Here is a 17,123-nt window from a genome sequence, read left to right on the forward strand (position 1 = left end):
CAGTAATGAAGTCAGGAAATGCGTTTCTCGGAAATGCCTTTCCGAGATCACAGAATACTGCCACTGCTGGAAAAATTCAGAATTCCTGTGTATACGATGTCACCATTTTTCTGAAAAACAAAAAGTCGTAAACCTCACTTACTGCGCAAGTAAGTGCACATACTAAAGAACTTGGGGAGAAAAAGATACCTGAAAGAAATAGGTACTTGCTTCACATTGTCTGAAACTGGCGCTGTCCAAGGACTTTTGACGCACCTGGCAATTTTAAGAATATCTTGTGTGGAAATATGCATGTAGGAGGGGTAAGGGTTAACTGGTCAAATCCACCTTGCAAGCAGGTGTCCGAGTATTTTTTATAAGTATGTCACAAGCTCCTGTTTCCTCACTCAAATGCCTATAAAATACATAAATGCTCTCATAAATTACTGAACTGATTTGAAGAAAACTTACTGTATCTACACAAAAAGGGTAAATCCTAGTAACTATTACAAGCAGAACTTAGATTATGACCATCAGAATACTGCAAAATTTATAAAGTTAGAAAATAAAAATGCAAAACTAAAATTGCCACTAGTAGTGAAGGTGGGGAATCCAAGGTCTACAGCTTAGGTGAAACTGCTACTCTATATAAGTCTTGCGAAAGACCGATTTATAACTTGGTCAAACACTATTAAAAAGAAATGCACAACATATCAACTACGGCAGTACAACAATGTTTCTGGTCGATGCATTAGACGTAAGTGTGACATCTGTTGTTGCTGTGGGGATAGAACCTCAAACATTAAGCTTAAATTCCTAAAATTTTCAGATTTTGTGACTTCTTGCTCAACAAAAGTAACCACTGAAAATGCATGAACATTATCCACAGAGACATGTGGTCTACCTCAGCATAGATGCAAAGTTCTTCACCAAAAGCCTATTAAGGTATAGAATAATGGTAGAATACCCTGCGCTGGATAGACGTTATGTACAGATGCAAGAACACTTGTATAGAGTGCGTAAATGGTGTGCATTAGAGCACAGTGGAGGTTATTTACAAGTGACTGCAATGCTGGAAATGGCATCTTAGCATGCACATAAGGGTTTTGCTCTCCTGCATTGCAGAAATCTATCTTGAGCTTAGGCAACTCAGGAACCAGAAGGATATCAGAAAGGTGTCCGTTCCTATTTCTTAGCTTTTTATCTAGCCACACTTTCATCTCAATGGATTCAAGAACATGGGTTCTCGAACTTTCAGTCGCTGAAGCACTCATTAACCCCCTCACTGGTTATTTGGAGAGGTTGCCTCAGGGACCTCATCAAGCATGTTTATTCTTGTTTTCTAGACAAAATCTGCATAGGCAATCAGATGTTGTGCTGGGGTCAAAGCAATTAAAAGCAAGTTATGTTTAAATCAGTCGGGGTTGTGTCTTAGGTGTTTACCAATACCAGCAACATTATATGCAATCAATCAATGAAATAGGCAATGCTGCATACCAAAAATCATGGCACTAACACCAAGGTAGATTGAAGACAGTCGGCTCAAGCCTTGGTTCCAAATAAATTAACCCTGCATCTTGATTTTGTATCAAAGCAGCAAATGTAACTTCAGGCTGACAGGCTGTCACAATTGCTTAGCCTGTTTCGCCAGCCCCCTTGATGGATGATGTTTGTCAACCACCTGTCTTATTTAAACCTGTCTCTATGGGTCACCTTCGGCCTTTCTTCTAGACTCCTGGGGACCTACAATTAAATGTTATTCAGTATGCACACAAGAAACTTGAGGTCTTTAAAATTATTCCAGTGTTTACAATAACACTCAGATATTGAATTCAAGGTCGGCATTTTGGTATGGGGGCAAATTAACTCCTCTGCCTAGGTAAACACATGCGCGATATACACGGCATATGACCGTGTTCGTTACAGCGAAAAGAAATTACACCTGACATTAGATTTTTTGAAGCTAGGTCATAATAAGGTACGAAAACAAACAGGGTCCGTCGGGTCCCTTTAACAGTGGCGGGGTTATGCAAAACATGCCCCGTGTCATTCAGTGATTTGTGCATTACCAAATAAACTAACGCGGCAAACTCAGAAACAAGGCCAAGGCTGTTTTAGAGTGGATTGTGAGCGGGCATTGTGAGGCGTTGCGACTTCACTGAATACATAGCTGTCAAGAGCTACCTCAAAATGCAGGGTCGCTGCATACTCAGTTGGATATTTGAGTACGGTGAAGCGCGATAGACGGGAGAAAGTAAGGCGAGACAGACGAGACAAGCCCAGTTGGATAACGGGACGGCGGAGCTTAAAATGCATCGGAATGCGTGAGCAACAACACTCCCTTTGCAATCTGGCGAAATCTGGTTTCACAGAGCCACAGAAGGTGATGTTGCGGCGACCTACCTCGACTTCTCGATGACTTCGAGGGCGCGAAGCCAGTGCATCCTGAAGGCCTCGATGACAGTCTCGGGCTCCACATTGCGTAGTATGGGTGGCCTGCTTCGACGCAGGCTCGCTCGCAACCAGCTCATGACGACGCTTCACGAAGCTGTTATCCGAAAAAAAAAAAAAAGTGCATTCTGAGTCCTCAGTTTCGTGTTGCCACGCGCGTTTCTACGTGTTGGTTCTATAATTTGAAACGTGTGAAGCGACTTCTCTTTGATAGCAACAGTGCATTGGAACGTCGACCCAGCTTCCCATACAGATATGTTCACACCTGTGCAACCGCTCTAATGAGAAAGTGCGTACAAGTGTCGCTAACCTTTGAATGCAGACGGAAACTGCGCGACTCAGAGTACATGAATGAATAAATTGCCGTTATGTATCCTTGAAGTGCCATAATAGCTACTGAGAAAGGCGGCAAGGTCTCTTGATATATGCTCATAACTACTGACGCCGTATTTCAACAACCACCTGAGACTGATGAGACCCCGACGCATGGACCATATTTGAGAAATAACGTTCAAAGCTTACAAGCTGGCAGCACGGTTGAAGCGGAGTACCGGCTGAGTTTCGTTACATGGTCTGTCCGTTTCCAGCGACATGCGACAATGTGAACCTAAAGAAAATAAAAAAAAAACGTATACACGACAAGTTCAATGAGTTCAATAACGGACACCCATCACGACTCCTTCGCCATGATAAACCATGAGCCGGAAATGACCTACCCTCGCCACCCTCGCGCCCCCGTGCTCCAGACATCACATCCGCTTATGCATTTGTCATTCACTTGTCTAAAAACTGCGGTATTACGGGAAACTGATACCATTTGCTGCGGGGAATGGTACTTTCGCGCCATATTTCTCTAGTTCCTGCTTAAGTAAGAAATAGCTTTCGTTGCCCTTGGAATTTGTTTCGTTGTGGTGGTGTGTGCGAGGTAGCTTGAGCGTGTGAGGTCTCGCTTCGGCAAGTCCAAAATGTGGGCAGAGGCCTCCGGATGGTTGGGGTAGTTCCAGCCTGACTGGCGACTGCATTATTTCTTCATGGAAGCGTACAGTCTGCTGTGAGATCGACTTGTGAGCAGTGTGTGCTGTATACAATAGTGATGCGGACTCTACATATCGTCGAGTGTGTGTCGCTGCATTGATCGCACCATGTGAAGAAAAAAAAAAAAAAAAGGATGGAGATAGCTCTGCGGTCGAAGAGCACGATCATGTTTAAAGGTGAGTGGGCGCTCCACAGCCTGCATAGCTGCCATTAATGTATCTGCTGTAGAATTGCGGGGGATTTCGCTCATATGGAACAGCGCGGCGGTCGCTACGAAAGTAGGCAGCATTCTTTTTGTTGCGTTTATTGATCGCACCTGCGGCTCCCAATAGGCCTACCTGTAATTTGTGGCTGCAACTTTTGTGGGTAGTACGAGCTATTGGTTATAGTCGTTGTAATAACATAGCGCCGTGTAAGCTCTGAAATGCAGTCACGTCTTCTATTTCCACCGATTTCGTTTTGCAGCAACGCGCAACGGCTGTATGGCCGCACACGGTTCGCGAAGAATGCGACCAATTATGCAAATGCGGGGCGCCTATAACTTCGTTGTCACTTGTGATTCGGAAGCTGTCATCCGGCGCGACAATGCGCACTGTACGCTCTCTCTCAGAAATAGGATAATGAGCGCACGAGGTTCTGTTTTTAAGCGTAGCACATCGCATGAGTATCTGTCGTTAGGACGCGCGGGTTCCTCCGTCAGCAGCGCTTAAGGCCGCTTATGGTAGGTCGACACGCAGTTCATTCATTGTGTTATTACAAGAACAGCTCGTGTTGATCACTGTCCGGTGTTTCTCATGCCTTGAAACAGCTCAGGTGTGGTGAAGCATCGGGATGGATGAGGCGTTCCTGACGGACCTGCTCGAGTGCTCTGTCTGTCTTGAGCAGCTAGACAGCACAAGCAAAGTACTTCCTTGCCAGCACACCTTCTGCAGGCGCTGCCTGGATGAGATCGTTCACTCGCACAAGGAACTTCGTTGTCCGGAATGCCGGATACTGGTAAGGCTGTGTTGCAACCTATTGCACAGGCTTCACGATACCAGGACGCTTCTTGTCATTGCTGCATTATGCTTACATTGTTTATTAATAGCATATCTCGCTGCTTTGTGCAGCTTCAGTTTAAGTTTCTGTAGCATGCGAGCCTGTCTCGAAAGCACAGTGTTTTAATTAGTATTCATACAGAAACATGCAAAAGGAAAAGAGCATGGGGCTCATTCACACCAGCGACTTGAGGAGGCAGCACAACCGGTTGTGACTGGGGGCCAGAAAGCGACTCTTGGCGCCCATTGTCCACACTGACAAGCATGACCTGGCAGTCACCACACTGAAAATTCTCGCATTTGTTGCTTTGCACATCTGCTCCTACCACTTTCACCACGTAAAGTAAGCATAAGCATATACAGGCATCCAGTTCCTGCTTACCTTATTGGTTCAGAAGCGTTGCAACTGCAGTCGTACAACCGAAAAATCGAGCAGTGAGCAACTGACTAAAAACAGCAGCTTTTTGATCAAAGCAATCGTTTGCGACCAGTTGCTCAGCGATCAGCTTGGTTGCATGAAGCATGGCGCGGGAACAAATGCCAGTCATGGTGGCTGCATTTAAATGAGAGCAAAATGCAAGAACGCCCGTGTCCTGTGCATTAGGGACACGTTAAAGAGCCCCTGGTGGTGAAAATTAATCCTGAGTTCCCTACTACAGCATGTCTCATAACCAAATGGTTGTTTTGGCATGTAAAAGCTCAGAATTGCATTCAATTAAACCTCCCACATTCTTGGGTTTTTGTATTTTCCAGTATGAACATTTTCAAAGGTGGCTGACCGCCTAATTGCTTTGCTGCTGTTACACCCCATATCTAGTTCGTATTGATTGAGAAAGGATTGTGGTAAAATGACAACTTTATACTAAGAGGAAGATATGGAGCTGGGAAGGTTGTGCAGGGTGTAGAACATATAACCTGTGATTGAGTAGCAGAATGGTATCCAAGAGACGGTAAACAGTAGAAGTTGGCAGAGGATTAGATGGAGTAATGAGCTAAGAAAATTTTGTTAGATGAGATTAAAGAAACACAATGTCAACAGTAGCTTGCCCTCCAATCTCTGCTTTTTCTTGCTGGAGTGCCACTAGATTACAGAATGCATACTGTAGGAAGGAAAGTGCAAGTGCTTCAGTTTGATGTTTCAAGTATATGTGTAATTTGTTACACATTTTTACACATCACTTCATCTGCTGCCTGAATAGCCAAACATACACCACAGTGCTTAATAAGCAAATAAAGTTGTTTTTTGTACCTGTTAATATAATTAAAATTAATTTGAATCAGATGCATACATTGAGCTGTTTGGCTTTGCTATATGGCTTTTGAGAGAGCCCTTTTTTTTCCTCATTGAACATAATTGGGCAGTAATCATTATGGGTGATTATTACTTATGAGTGTTAAGCAGTTTTTCTCATGACACATAAAGGTCTTCGATAATATTATCTCAATGCATGGATCAAAATGATATGAATGAGCACACAAAGCCATCAGTTGGCAGCGGGCTGAGCAAACATGCACAACCCATCTACAGCAAGCAAAGGAAATTGTGAAAAGGTCCAGTGTGGCCTGTTCTTTGCAATATTGGCACAAAATGGTAGGACAATTACAGCTCTGGATTGGAGGCTGAGGGGTGAAGATTTCTGTCTCATAATTTTGAAGTTGTAGAAACTACCACATGTTTCTTGCACATAAAAAGGCGATGTTTACCAAACATGAAGGTTTGGTTAAAAGTATATTTTAATTTGAAACTAAAGTTGGTTGCAAAATGCTGGACCTAGCGTCATCAACATTATCATGACATCATGATAGAGCGACAGTTGTTGAAATTGTATAACAGTGAGGTTAGGGACGATGGCATTGCTCATAATAATAAGAGTGCTGCACACGTTTCTTCAGCACTCTTATTAGCTGCAGGAACTGGCTCAGAAACTGAGCCATTTAGTCACAATGCACGTTCACCTCCTAGGCACTGAAACTGAAACCGGTTCACAGGAAGAAGTATTATAGTAAATTATTTAGGGCACTCTGATCTCTGCCAGCATTACTTAGAGGGTTTAGACCTTCATATAACACAACACCAAAAAAAAAAAAGACATTGAAAATTTTATGCCAACCCAGATGGGACCAACAAAATTGATTTAATTATGCAGCAGGTTGAATTAAACAAGATGCAGAAAAAAATGCCAAAACACACTGCTGATTCCTTTGGCAGCTTGGACCCAAGTCTAACACACCCCTTAATCAAATTCGCACCCACTTTATATGTGTCCAGTATAGAAAACTAATGTAAAGATGACATCAAAGCTCCTAAACAAAGTGGAAACCTCATGTGCACCTGATTTTTTTAGCAGGAAAAATGGTCAAGATTATATTATGTGTTGCACAATAGCGGTCAGTTTCTTAAGGTCAGCTTCGCCGCATTACATTCGTGCTATGCGGCAAAGCATATGAACACTGCGAAGCAGATTTTAATTTTGTACCCAATTGCACCACGTAGGCAATTTCTGATCCCACTTTCATGAAAAAAAAAAGTGCATGTTAGGATTGTGTAAGCACTATAATCAGACTTTGTGAAGTACAGTTATTGCTTAAAAATCTTCTTAGCGCAGGCCGAAGATGGGCGTTCTTGATGGGAGACTGACATTTAGGCTCATAGAAATGCATGGGTGCTGGCTGGGACATTTTGGTCCGGATCAAATTAACCTAAAAATCAAACCAACGGGAGCATATTATACCTGTTAAATTTTAAGCTTTTGCTTTGCAGGTTGAGTGCTCAGTGGACGAGCTCCCACTCAACATCCTTCTGGTTCGTCTTCTGGAGGGCATCAAGAACAACCCACGACTTGGTGGCGGCAGCAGCAGTGGCGGCAGCCGGTCGCCTTCGGGTGCCCTCCTGGGCAGTTCCTCTCTCATTGGCCATGTGAGGCCCCTGCTGGCCAGCCAGCCTTTGTCAGCTAGTCCACGAGGGGACACCACCTTAGGTCGTGGCGATGGGGTGCGCACTCTTGTCAAGCAACTGGTGCCGCAAATGCCCTGTGCCAAAGCCCTCTACTCCTATGATGCCAAGGACCCAGGGTGAGTGCCTAGTGGACACTTGGGTGAACAGGCATTATTAGTGTGGGGTGCACTGAAACTGATTTTGAAGCAGTGGAAAATTCCATGGTAAAACAAAAATTGGAGTGGAGGGTTCCGGATTAATTTTGGCCACCTGGGGTTCTTTAGCAAGTAGCCAAAGCCCCCCACGCATGCGTTTTTCCGTTCCATTAGCATCGAAATACAGCTATTTCTGCCAGCAATCATACCTGCACCCTTGTGCTCAGCAGCAAAACACTAAAGTCATTGAGCCACCATGGCAGGTTCGATGACTAACCTTGGGGCTTTTTTTTTTTTTTCATTGATTATTTGAAGAACAAACCTTCCCTAGCCAGGACAGCTGCATCAGTTCCAAGGGGATAGAATGCAAAAATACCAGTGTATTGAAATTTCAGTGAGTATTGAGGGAACACTAAAAGATAAAAACAAGTTCAGCTGTTCTGGTAAATTGTGCATCTCCAATAACAAAGAGACCACTCTTACTATGGCAGGTGACTATCATTATAAGCCAGAGAACATAGTGCCAAGCACTGCCTCGAAGTTCCCACACCAGCCAGCTGTGACATTGTGTATTGTGATGCCATCTGCTCGAGTCTAATTAATATGTAATCAATAAAGGTGGGCTACGTTGTATTGTAAGGAAGTCAGACTGAATTTAGAAAGTTTTGAGAATGTTTGCTGCACCAGAACGGCCAAATTATGAGAAAGTACTTGGAAATCCATGGCATTACACTGACATTCCGGTGCTGTGGTTGTGACGCAAAATAATGAAATGGAAGCTTGGCCTTCATTTTCTCTTTACACATTCTTCACACTCAGATGTAGCTTTGGGAAGTATTCGCTAGCAGAATCTCGGTTTGAGCTAGTTGTGCTGTTTACTTTTCCTGAAGTTTGGGGCATAAAATTCTTACAATTTTGAGTTGCGAGTATGGCATATGAACAATGTATGACTATTTTGTATTGGTGTCCAGTGAATAGCACTGCGGATACTCACTACATTTGCACTGCAGTTGGATCTCCCCAAGAAAAGTATGGAAATGCCTGAATTAGAATACCATTGAGTTTCAGTCATTACACTTCGGTGCAGTTTGAAAGCAACCGTTCAGCTCATATTAACTGAACTTCATATATGACCAAGAGATCAAGAGCCTGCACGTTCATCCTATGCACCAAGATAATAAATTTGATCACTGGACAAGGCCTTTGAAAAAGGCCTGCAGCCATTCTTTTGTCGATTACTGGCTTTCGTGAACTTTCTTTCATTGCTGTCTTTACTATGCTTTGTCAAATTAAGTTTTGTCCTTGACGTGTTTTTCGCTGTTCCTTGTGTTACTCTTTTACACCAAGAGTAATCTTGTCGGCTTAATTTTTCTTTATTTTGCTGCTACATAGTTATTCCTATCAACATTGAACTTTGACAGGAGGCTCCAATACAGTAATTGATGATGGTACCGCTTTTTATATTTCACGTTTGCGAAAACTGTAAATACTATTAGTATTTGTCGTTACACATTACTAAGCTTGTTTTTTTTTTATGTGTAGGAATAAATTACCAATAATACAATTTGAAAATTATAGCGTTACGCTCTTTTGAGATGGCTGTGTGCCTTATATTTGTTGACTTTTGAGGACATCGTCAGTTGTCTCTGCGGCCTTAGTGTTTCATTCTATTGTGTAAACGCACTTAACAATGTAGATTTATTGAGTGCCATGGCAGTACACTTTTGACATCCAGATACAAGGCCCCCTGTAGTAGTAGTAAGTAGTAGTTCTTGAATAGTAGAAAAAGGAAGCGTTAGTTTCAGCCAGAGTTGTTTAAGTGAAACTGTGATCTTACAGGGACTTGGCGTTCCGCAAGGGGGACATAATAGTTCTGCGCAAGCGAGTGGACCAGAACTGGTTCCACGGGGAGCTGGGCGGCAAACAAGGCTTTGTGCCAGCCAGCTATGTCCAAGTGGTGGTGCCCCTGCCATCTCATATCCCTCAGTGCAAAGCCCTCTACGACTTCCGCATGGGTGACAACGATGAGAAGGATTGCCTGACGTTCCTCAAGGTGTGCACACCCTTCTGTCTCTTCTTGTGAGCCCCTGTTGGCTATGTGTGTGTACTGCCACATGCCTTTTCAGTTTAAATAAGAACACTGTCATTGGCAAACTGCATCACACAAAGCAATAATGTGCCTAGCTGAGCTAGTTAGTAGGTGGGCAAACATAGCTAAACGAGGGGCACAGAACAGTATCACGAGCAGCATACGTGGGAAGTCTTTTGAGCCATTTGCTGTTCATCGGAGCAGGCTGTCACGTATCAGCATTCCTTTTGTTGGGCTCAATGTTAAAGAAATCGCCTACCTTTGCGAATTGTGAGTCATTGTGCTCTGCCCATTGAGTGATCTGCTGTTATCTGTCTGTTTTTTATTATGATTCTCTTCTTCCTCTTTTAAGGGTTATAAGCCATCTCATGCGGTAAACCTTTCAATTGATGGTCACTACAGTGTACTTTGTTCTTTTGTTCTGTGTCCTCCTATGTTTAGTGCTATTTACTCCCAAATCATTCCAAGGTCATCAAATAGTTTAGAGCACTAAATCAGCCTAGTGAACTCCAATAATGTAGTATGACAGCAAGGTTGGTGCAATGGGTTTATACAATATGAATGATTATGAGGTCTATGGCCAAATTCTTAAGATGTTGCTGAGGGTTACAGTAAACTTTTATAGAAGAAAAGTGGGCTTTGTGACTCTCAAGTAAAGCTGTTGTTCCTTTAAGTTCTCTCTCTCTGTCATTCACGGAAAGGTCCTCATGAATTGGCAATGCTGGCAAGTGCAAAAGGTTTTGATACCAAGAACAGCTTGAGTGCATAGCAAAAACAAATCTTAGAAAATCGTCCACATGCACTTCAACGTATGTTTCAAATCCAGCAGAGGCAAAGAATAAAGCTCAGTGACAATGGGCTTAAAAGAGAGGAATGTGGTGGCAAGCAAGGGACAGTTAGCTTGCTTTAGTGGCAGCTCAACAATCGCAACGCAGCTCTTTCGGTCTGTTTTTGGTGTTCCTGAGAACAGCATTTGTGGCAGGATGAAAGAGATAAAGGATTAGTCTGTGCTTGGGCCACCATCCTGTTTGCAGTTGTTGCAGAGTTGTTTTATAGTTACACAATATCAAATGAGCAATTAGCCATACAGAGGACGACGTGTTGTGGTTCAAAGACAGGAATAAAGTGTTGTTTGAGAGTGATGGTGATGGATGTTAATTGTAAATAAATTTCTATTCTTGTAAGTTAAACTTTTCTGGTTTCATCTGTTTCTTATTGCCAGAATCCAGGGCATTCTACACTTTTCTTGCTAAAACATCAAGTGCATATTAGGTTTATACTTTGTTTAGGAGTGCAAATGTAATTTCTACGTCAGTTATTTACTTTCAACCCATAAATAGTGGATGTGCATTCGATTCTAGGGTGTTAGAATTTGGCAAATATTGCCAAATGAATCAGCAGTGGTTTGGCATTTTCTCTGACTCTTGTTTTATTCAACCTGCTGGATAATTAGATCAGTTTAGTTGGTGCTGTCAGTCTAATTAACGGAAATTGACTGTATCTACTATTGCTAGTGCTCTTGAATATTCATGACATGAAACAATAAATGGAATAGCATCGGTGCAACAAAATGCAGATGTTAAAGTAGACATGTGTTGTATTTGCATGATACAATGTGTTACTTTTCGCACTTTTGTGTAACCTATTCAATAATTGTTGCTTGCTGGCAACACTGAAAACCTGTGCATTGTCACTGATGCTGACATTTCACTGAGTTTGCTAAAAAATTATTCAGTGCCCTGTTGTTGTTGGGAAAAATTACCAAAGTATTCAGGGTATTATCAGAGTCATCACGCGTGAATGCCACTGGTTCTGGTAACTCTTTGGCAGTGTCTTTGCTATCTTTATCATTGTTAGCCACCATCCTTCTTGGCTCACCCTCGCGTGCTTTCACTAGCACCCGAAGCATACAGCACATGATGGGATAGGCTGTTATCGCACTTGTATTTTATAAGGAAGATGACACTGCTTTGTTTTGACATTTGCTCTTGGTGACACTGTGCGGGATTCGAGAGGTGTGTTCGCAACCATCTGCTTGTAATTCAACCATTTGACAATCTGCACCCGGGGAAGTTTTTATTTGTCGTCTCAGTATGCCTTTGCGACGGCAGTGAAATTTAGTTATATTGAAATTGTGTATAAGCACTCTTCGTTATATTGAGATTCTAAATGCATGGTGTTCTTATGACAAGAAGAAAGTTAAGTACTTTGTGGTATAGAGAATTTCATTATATTGAAGTTCGTTATGTGGAGGTATAACTTTACTACATAACGAAATTTTCTAACTGATTAATTATTTCAGAAAAGAGCAAGAGACTTGCCTTTGTGATATATCTATATGCGCTTTAGCTTCTTTAGCTTCATACTGATGTGATTCTGGCATGTTGCCTGCCAATCACTGAGAAATTGTGAAAAAGAGGAGAGGTAGACATAATGGTTAACATAATGCCACATGACGTGAATGTCTCCCTTGTGCCTTTGTAGCGAGTATTTTCTGTAACCTGATGCCTTTGGAATGCCTTCCAGGGTGATGTTATTACTGTGATTCGGAGGGTGGACGAAAATTGGGCTGAAGGAAAACTGGGAGACCGAATTGGAATCTTCCCGATATCGTTTGTTGAGGTGAGTTGCAGCATGCATTGGTGCTGTTCTCTGCATGCTTTCTTGGTGTCCGCACATCATTTGCAGTCATACATTCGAAACATCTACACTGGTCTGTTACACATACGTGAATAATCTTTTGCAAGTGGTAGCTAGTTGAGGGACTGTGTATTTTGATGCATGGGCCCACTGTACTCCTTTTCTTGTCTGCATGCCTGTATTTATATATTGGCTTGCATTTCTATAATCTATTTTTTAGATTTTGTGCTTATTTTTTGCTTTTGCTCAAATTTTGCAGCAAGATTGCATTTTATAGTCCTGTTCATTTAATGTAACCCTTGGCTTTGTTAGTTGCTTGGTTTGTTAAGGGAAAAGATGTGAGGTTGACTGTGACGATTGCTCATGTTTCTTTGTGTCTGTGTGCATCGCAGATGAATGCAGCTGGAAAGGCGCTAATGAAGCTGTCTAACAAGTAAGTCGCAATTGCACACTTGCAATCCTTCATCAAGGCCGAGAGCATCAGTAATTTTGACCTTTAATACTACCCCTGCAGTGTTCAAGTGGGTCCTTCGAGAGTTGCCCCTCCAACGCCCAATTCTGAAGCGCCAAGCCAAACAGTCATTCCAGCTGGTAGCACTCCATCAGGCAAGTTCTTTCCTGATCACGTAGAATGTTTGTGTCACATAGAAGGTTTACCTCAAAGTTGCATATTTTCTTCAGAATATTTATGCAGTCATTTTAGCTTGCCAGCAGTCTGTGAACTGTGCCATAGCATCCCAACAACTTCAGTGCTGGCCAGCAGCATTTTCCATTGGTATTATATCAAACGGAAGAGCACAAACCATTCATGAAACAAGGCTTGTTTTGCCTCCAAAACGAGCTAAACATGATTTGCATAACCCCACAGGGTTATACACTGGGGAGAGCATTGACAATGTTCATTGTTTAAAGAAATGGTTGTACGCTGTAAAGTATGAAGACCTTGATTACATTTGCATACTTGCCAACCCTCCTGATTCGCCCGGGAGACTCCTGATTTTTGACTGAACTTTCCAATTGTACGATCACCATCTTATATCTCCTGAAAAGTGGTCTATGTTTGCGCAATAATGGTTTTTGCGAAACCGGCATCGCGGAATCTACAGCTGCATCGTAATTGTCAGAATCACCAACAACGGCAGCACTAGCACCATCGGTATCATCGACTAAGCAGCCGACTACAGCGCCTAGCAAGCCGACCAAAGCCAGAGCCAATGTAGTTCTTGCATTTCATGCATGCCTTCCTCCATGGTGAATCTTGTTGCTGCTGCTTTTGTGTATGATTAGTGTTGGCTAGGCCGTGTGTGCAGTGCACCGGGTAAAGTTAGAATTCTCGTGTGCTTGATGCCATGGCGCTATCAAAGCCGAAGAAAAGGTATTAGCAGAAGTCATTGTGAACTTCAGAATTTCCGTGCTTTTTGACACCAAGTAAAGAACATTTTGCATTTTGTAGAACTTTTGGATGCGACGTCAGCGTGTCTCACGGTATCAACGGCGACTTGAAACTGCACGTTTCCATAGCGAAGCATCAAAGCTATGTTCGCACCGCTGAGCAGCAAGGCAACATAGTGAACTTTCTCCGGAACAAGTGCGACGACAGTGTCATACGTGTAGAGTGCCTGTTTACAGGGTTCCTCGTCGAACACAACCTACCCCTTAGTGTCAGCGACTACGTTGGGGCCTCTTCTACGGAAAATATTTTCGAAATGCGACGAGGCGAAGCGCTATGGATGTCGATGCAACTCTGAAGAATGCGGAGGTGGCCAACCTGATATTTATTTCACAGGATCGCTCTCAAGTCTTCGTTTCTTTATTCAGTTTCCCTCAGCTGCTGCCCCGAGATGCCAAAGAATCTGCTGAAGACTCTTTAGATACTCTCGAAGCTGAATTTGCCACACTACAGGCGTACAGTCTTCCATAGGACATTCTTAATGAAGAAAGGTGGGACATGCAGTGGTCTATGGTTGGAAAAATGGAAAACACTGATGGAAAACATGTTTCACCGAGTTGCTAAGGCCACCGGAAGTTGAAACAGTGATGCACCCCCTCCCCCCCCCCCCCCCCCCCCTTCGCCTTGGCGCGAATAAAATGTCTTCTGATTTTTGATCTCGCCAGGTTGGCAGGTATGCATTTGGCACTGACACTGGTTGTTGCATCTCCGGTATGTATACTACTAATGTTAATGTGAATACCACTAATGTGAATACTACTACTACTACTACTATAAGATGAATACTACTATATGTTTTGGCACATTTACCGTATTTACACGATTCCAACGTGCCCTCGATTGTAATGCCCTAAAAAAGGAAAAGTCCTTCACAGTTCCGCACACCTCATTCTTTTATACAGAAATAGAACTTTCTCTCATTTGGAAAAAACAAATGATTTACTACTCGTAATGCTCTAAAGTTGCGATGAATAAAAAAAGTGCTTCGCCCGAAAGGCGAAGCATTGACTACGATAGCAAATTAGTAGGCAGCTATAGGAAAGTAAGGATAGCAGTTTTATTGGCCGTATAAACTTTTAAACATTCGCTTACTAACTAAATTAACAAGAATGGTTTTGCGTACGCAAGCAAACATGGACATGTCTCACTCAATGACCGCGGAAACTCTTTAAGTGCTGGAGCGAGGGAATTAACCTTTGTGCGGCCTCTAGCTTCGACCCAAACTAAGCGATGAGAACACAGCGCAGTGCTCCTAGATGCGTAGACTCTTGTCTCCGTCGCAGATCGCTTTGAAGATGGCGGCTGCACGGCCACGCCATATGTAGCAGCCCCACTGTAGAATGCCTCTCCTGTTTGTGCCAGTCGCACATGCAAGTTTCATGAACTCTGAACACCCGTGATGCGATGCGACTTCTGTCCCTGTCCGCACACATGATCGCTTTCCTTTTAATTGCAGCATCGTCATGAACTTTGCATGTCTTTGCAGTCAACACTTCCATGCTGATAGAGCAAATGCAGAAAACGGGAAGACAGATGGTGCATTAACCGACGCCAAAGGAAGCGCACTGCCTAAGCACACGTACTACAGCACATGGAGAAAGCTACGGGAGATAGCGCATATCATTTTGACCGCAAATAAAGATGGGGACAGAGGGAGAAAACACATAAACAGCACGATAGGCACGATAGGCAGCATAAACAGGGAGATAGGCTCGAAGCACGTACGAGGCGGCTAGTTTGAAATGCCAATGGCGATATTGTAACGCAGATTTAGGGTCGTACTCTATTCTAATGCACACAAAATTTTCGGACTTGTTTTATTGGAAAGAAAGTGTGTCTTAGATTCGAGTAAATATGGTAATCCACATCAGAAGTTTTAAAAAGTGGCACACAATACTAACTTGCTGCATGTTATCAAATTTTGTCTTTGAGCATAGCCTCGCATGTGCTGTGAAACCACGTATAAAGGGTCAGTCCTCTCCTCATTACTGTGAAGCCATACAATGTTTCAACACAGACCAGCAGCAGGAGTAGGAGTGGCTGAATAGTAAAAAAATATTTTTGCCTAACGTCGTTAATTATTGTGACGGTTTGCTTTTACAGTATGTGTGGGGTGATGGGTGCAAGCTGTGTGCTGAATATTCTTTCCCTTGTTTTCCAAGTGTTTAGATATGTGTGTGGGGGCAAGATCGCGCAAGCATCTCGCTTAACGAATGTTCTCTTTGCCTCCTACGTTGCTGAGTAGGCAGTGTTCAATTGGCACTCCTGCCTTGCCGAACAGACCGGATAATTATCTGAATGCAAGCAAACATTCATAGAGCGAGATGCTTGCACGATCGCACCCCAGGTTAGGGCACAGAGACTGGTTGTATGTATAAGTACAGCATTTGCTCTTACTCTTTGAATACCCCTTGAAATGCTCTCATAGTTTTGTCTTGGGGGGGGGGTCTCGCTTCATGTTTCTCATGATGCAGCTGGCGAATCTCAGTCAAGCACAACATCTCCCGCATCATCATCCCCGAGCCCTGGCACGCCACCATCCACATCACCTCCACTGCCAGCATGCCAGCCCAGAGAAAAGCGGCACTCACTCTCTGCCATCAACCCGCCAGCTTCAAGCAATGGAAGCAATGTTAGTGCACAATGTTCCTTTCATTTGGGGGCCTGTGTGAGAATGTCCGATCTTTGGCCCTGCTTGATATCTCTCTTCAAAACACTTTGATTTCAGTTATAAAGAAAGGCTGCAGACATGACTGCAGTCTCTGACATGTAAGTCTGCAATGCTTAGGACAGTTTGGGGACTTCTGCCATTTTCTTTCTTTCTTGACTTTTTAAGTACCTACCATATTTATTCGCATAATGATCGCACTCGCGTAATGATCACACCCTTGAATTTTGGCGTCAAAGTTCGATTTTTTTTTCTTTCCCATGTAATGATCGCACCCTGAACTTGTCGCAGCAATATGTTGTGTGCTGAGTCTGGCAAACGATGATCATGCTTACCATCTGTCGAATGCTGTGCAAACGACTCTTGAAGACATACCAAGTGGTCTGCAGGCACCCAACTTTCTTAAGCAGATGCCCCATTTCATTCCTTTCATCACTTTCTGCACTTTCCTGAAAAAAAAAAAAAAAGCTACAACCAAACTTGCCTCGCATTTATTATTTGTAGGCTTCATAATGGTTTTGGTCAGCAACAACAACATGAAGGGCGCCTTTCGATTGTTCTCGTCTGCACTCGTGGGCACGCAGCAAATCGCAAGCGGCAACAATAGTGGCCACTTTACACTGATACGTTAGAAGTGTACCCTATTCATGCGCCGACACTTGTAACACAGCTAAGATATTCACC

General features: G+C 43.1%; 2 protein-coding genes across 8 annotated transcripts in view; one reads left to right on the forward strand and one right to left on the reverse strand.

The window, feature by feature from the left end:
- Positions 1–3,125, reverse strand: part of LOC135898197 (FHF complex subunit HOOK-interacting protein 1B-like) — a 49,345-nt gene extending 46,220 nt beyond the window's left edge. For 2 of the 5 annotated variants that reach the window (XM_065427025.2, XM_065427024.2), the window contains exons 1-2: positions 2,953–3,125; positions 2,383–2,527 (exon numbers count right to left, since the gene is read on the reverse strand). In XM_065427025.2, the coding sequence (XP_065283097.1) occupies positions 2,383–2,510 (128 nt within the window). In that variant the 5' untranslated portion in view covers positions 2,511–2,527; positions 2,953–3,125. The remainder of the gene's footprint in view (positions 1–2,382; positions 2,528–2,952) is intronic. The other 3 variants (XM_065427027.2, XM_065427026.2, XM_065427028.2) reach the window with 2 other exon arrangements.
- A 90-nt stretch (positions 3,126–3,215) lies between these two features.
- The window catches only part of POSH (Plenty of SH3s), a 43,843-nt gene continuing 29,935 nt past the window's right edge, over positions 3,216–17,123 (forward strand). For 2 of the 3 annotated variants that reach the window (XM_065427022.2, XM_065427023.2), the window contains exons 1-8: positions 3,216–3,641; positions 4,274–4,461; positions 7,264–7,574; positions 9,432–9,645; positions 12,208–12,303; positions 12,714–12,754; positions 12,836–12,927; positions 16,246–16,403. In XM_065427022.2, the coding sequence (XP_065283094.1) occupies positions 4,297–4,461; positions 7,264–7,574; positions 9,432–9,645; positions 12,208–12,303; positions 12,714–12,754; positions 12,836–12,927; positions 16,246–16,403 (1,077 nt within the window). In that variant the 5' untranslated portion in view covers positions 3,216–3,641; positions 4,274–4,296. The remainder of the gene's footprint in view (positions 3,642–4,273; positions 4,462–7,263; positions 7,575–9,431; positions 9,646–12,207; positions 12,304–12,713; positions 12,755–12,835; positions 12,928–16,245; positions 16,404–17,123) is intronic. The other variant, XM_065427021.2, reaches the window with a different exon arrangement.

The sequence above is a fragment of the Dermacentor albipictus genome, chromosome 3 (genome assembly GCF_038994185.2).
Source record: "Dermacentor albipictus isolate Rhodes 1998 colony chromosome 3, USDA_Dalb.pri_finalv2, whole genome shotgun sequence".
Taxonomy (NCBI): Eukaryota; Metazoa; Arthropoda; class Arachnida; order Ixodida; family Ixodidae; genus Dermacentor; species Dermacentor albipictus.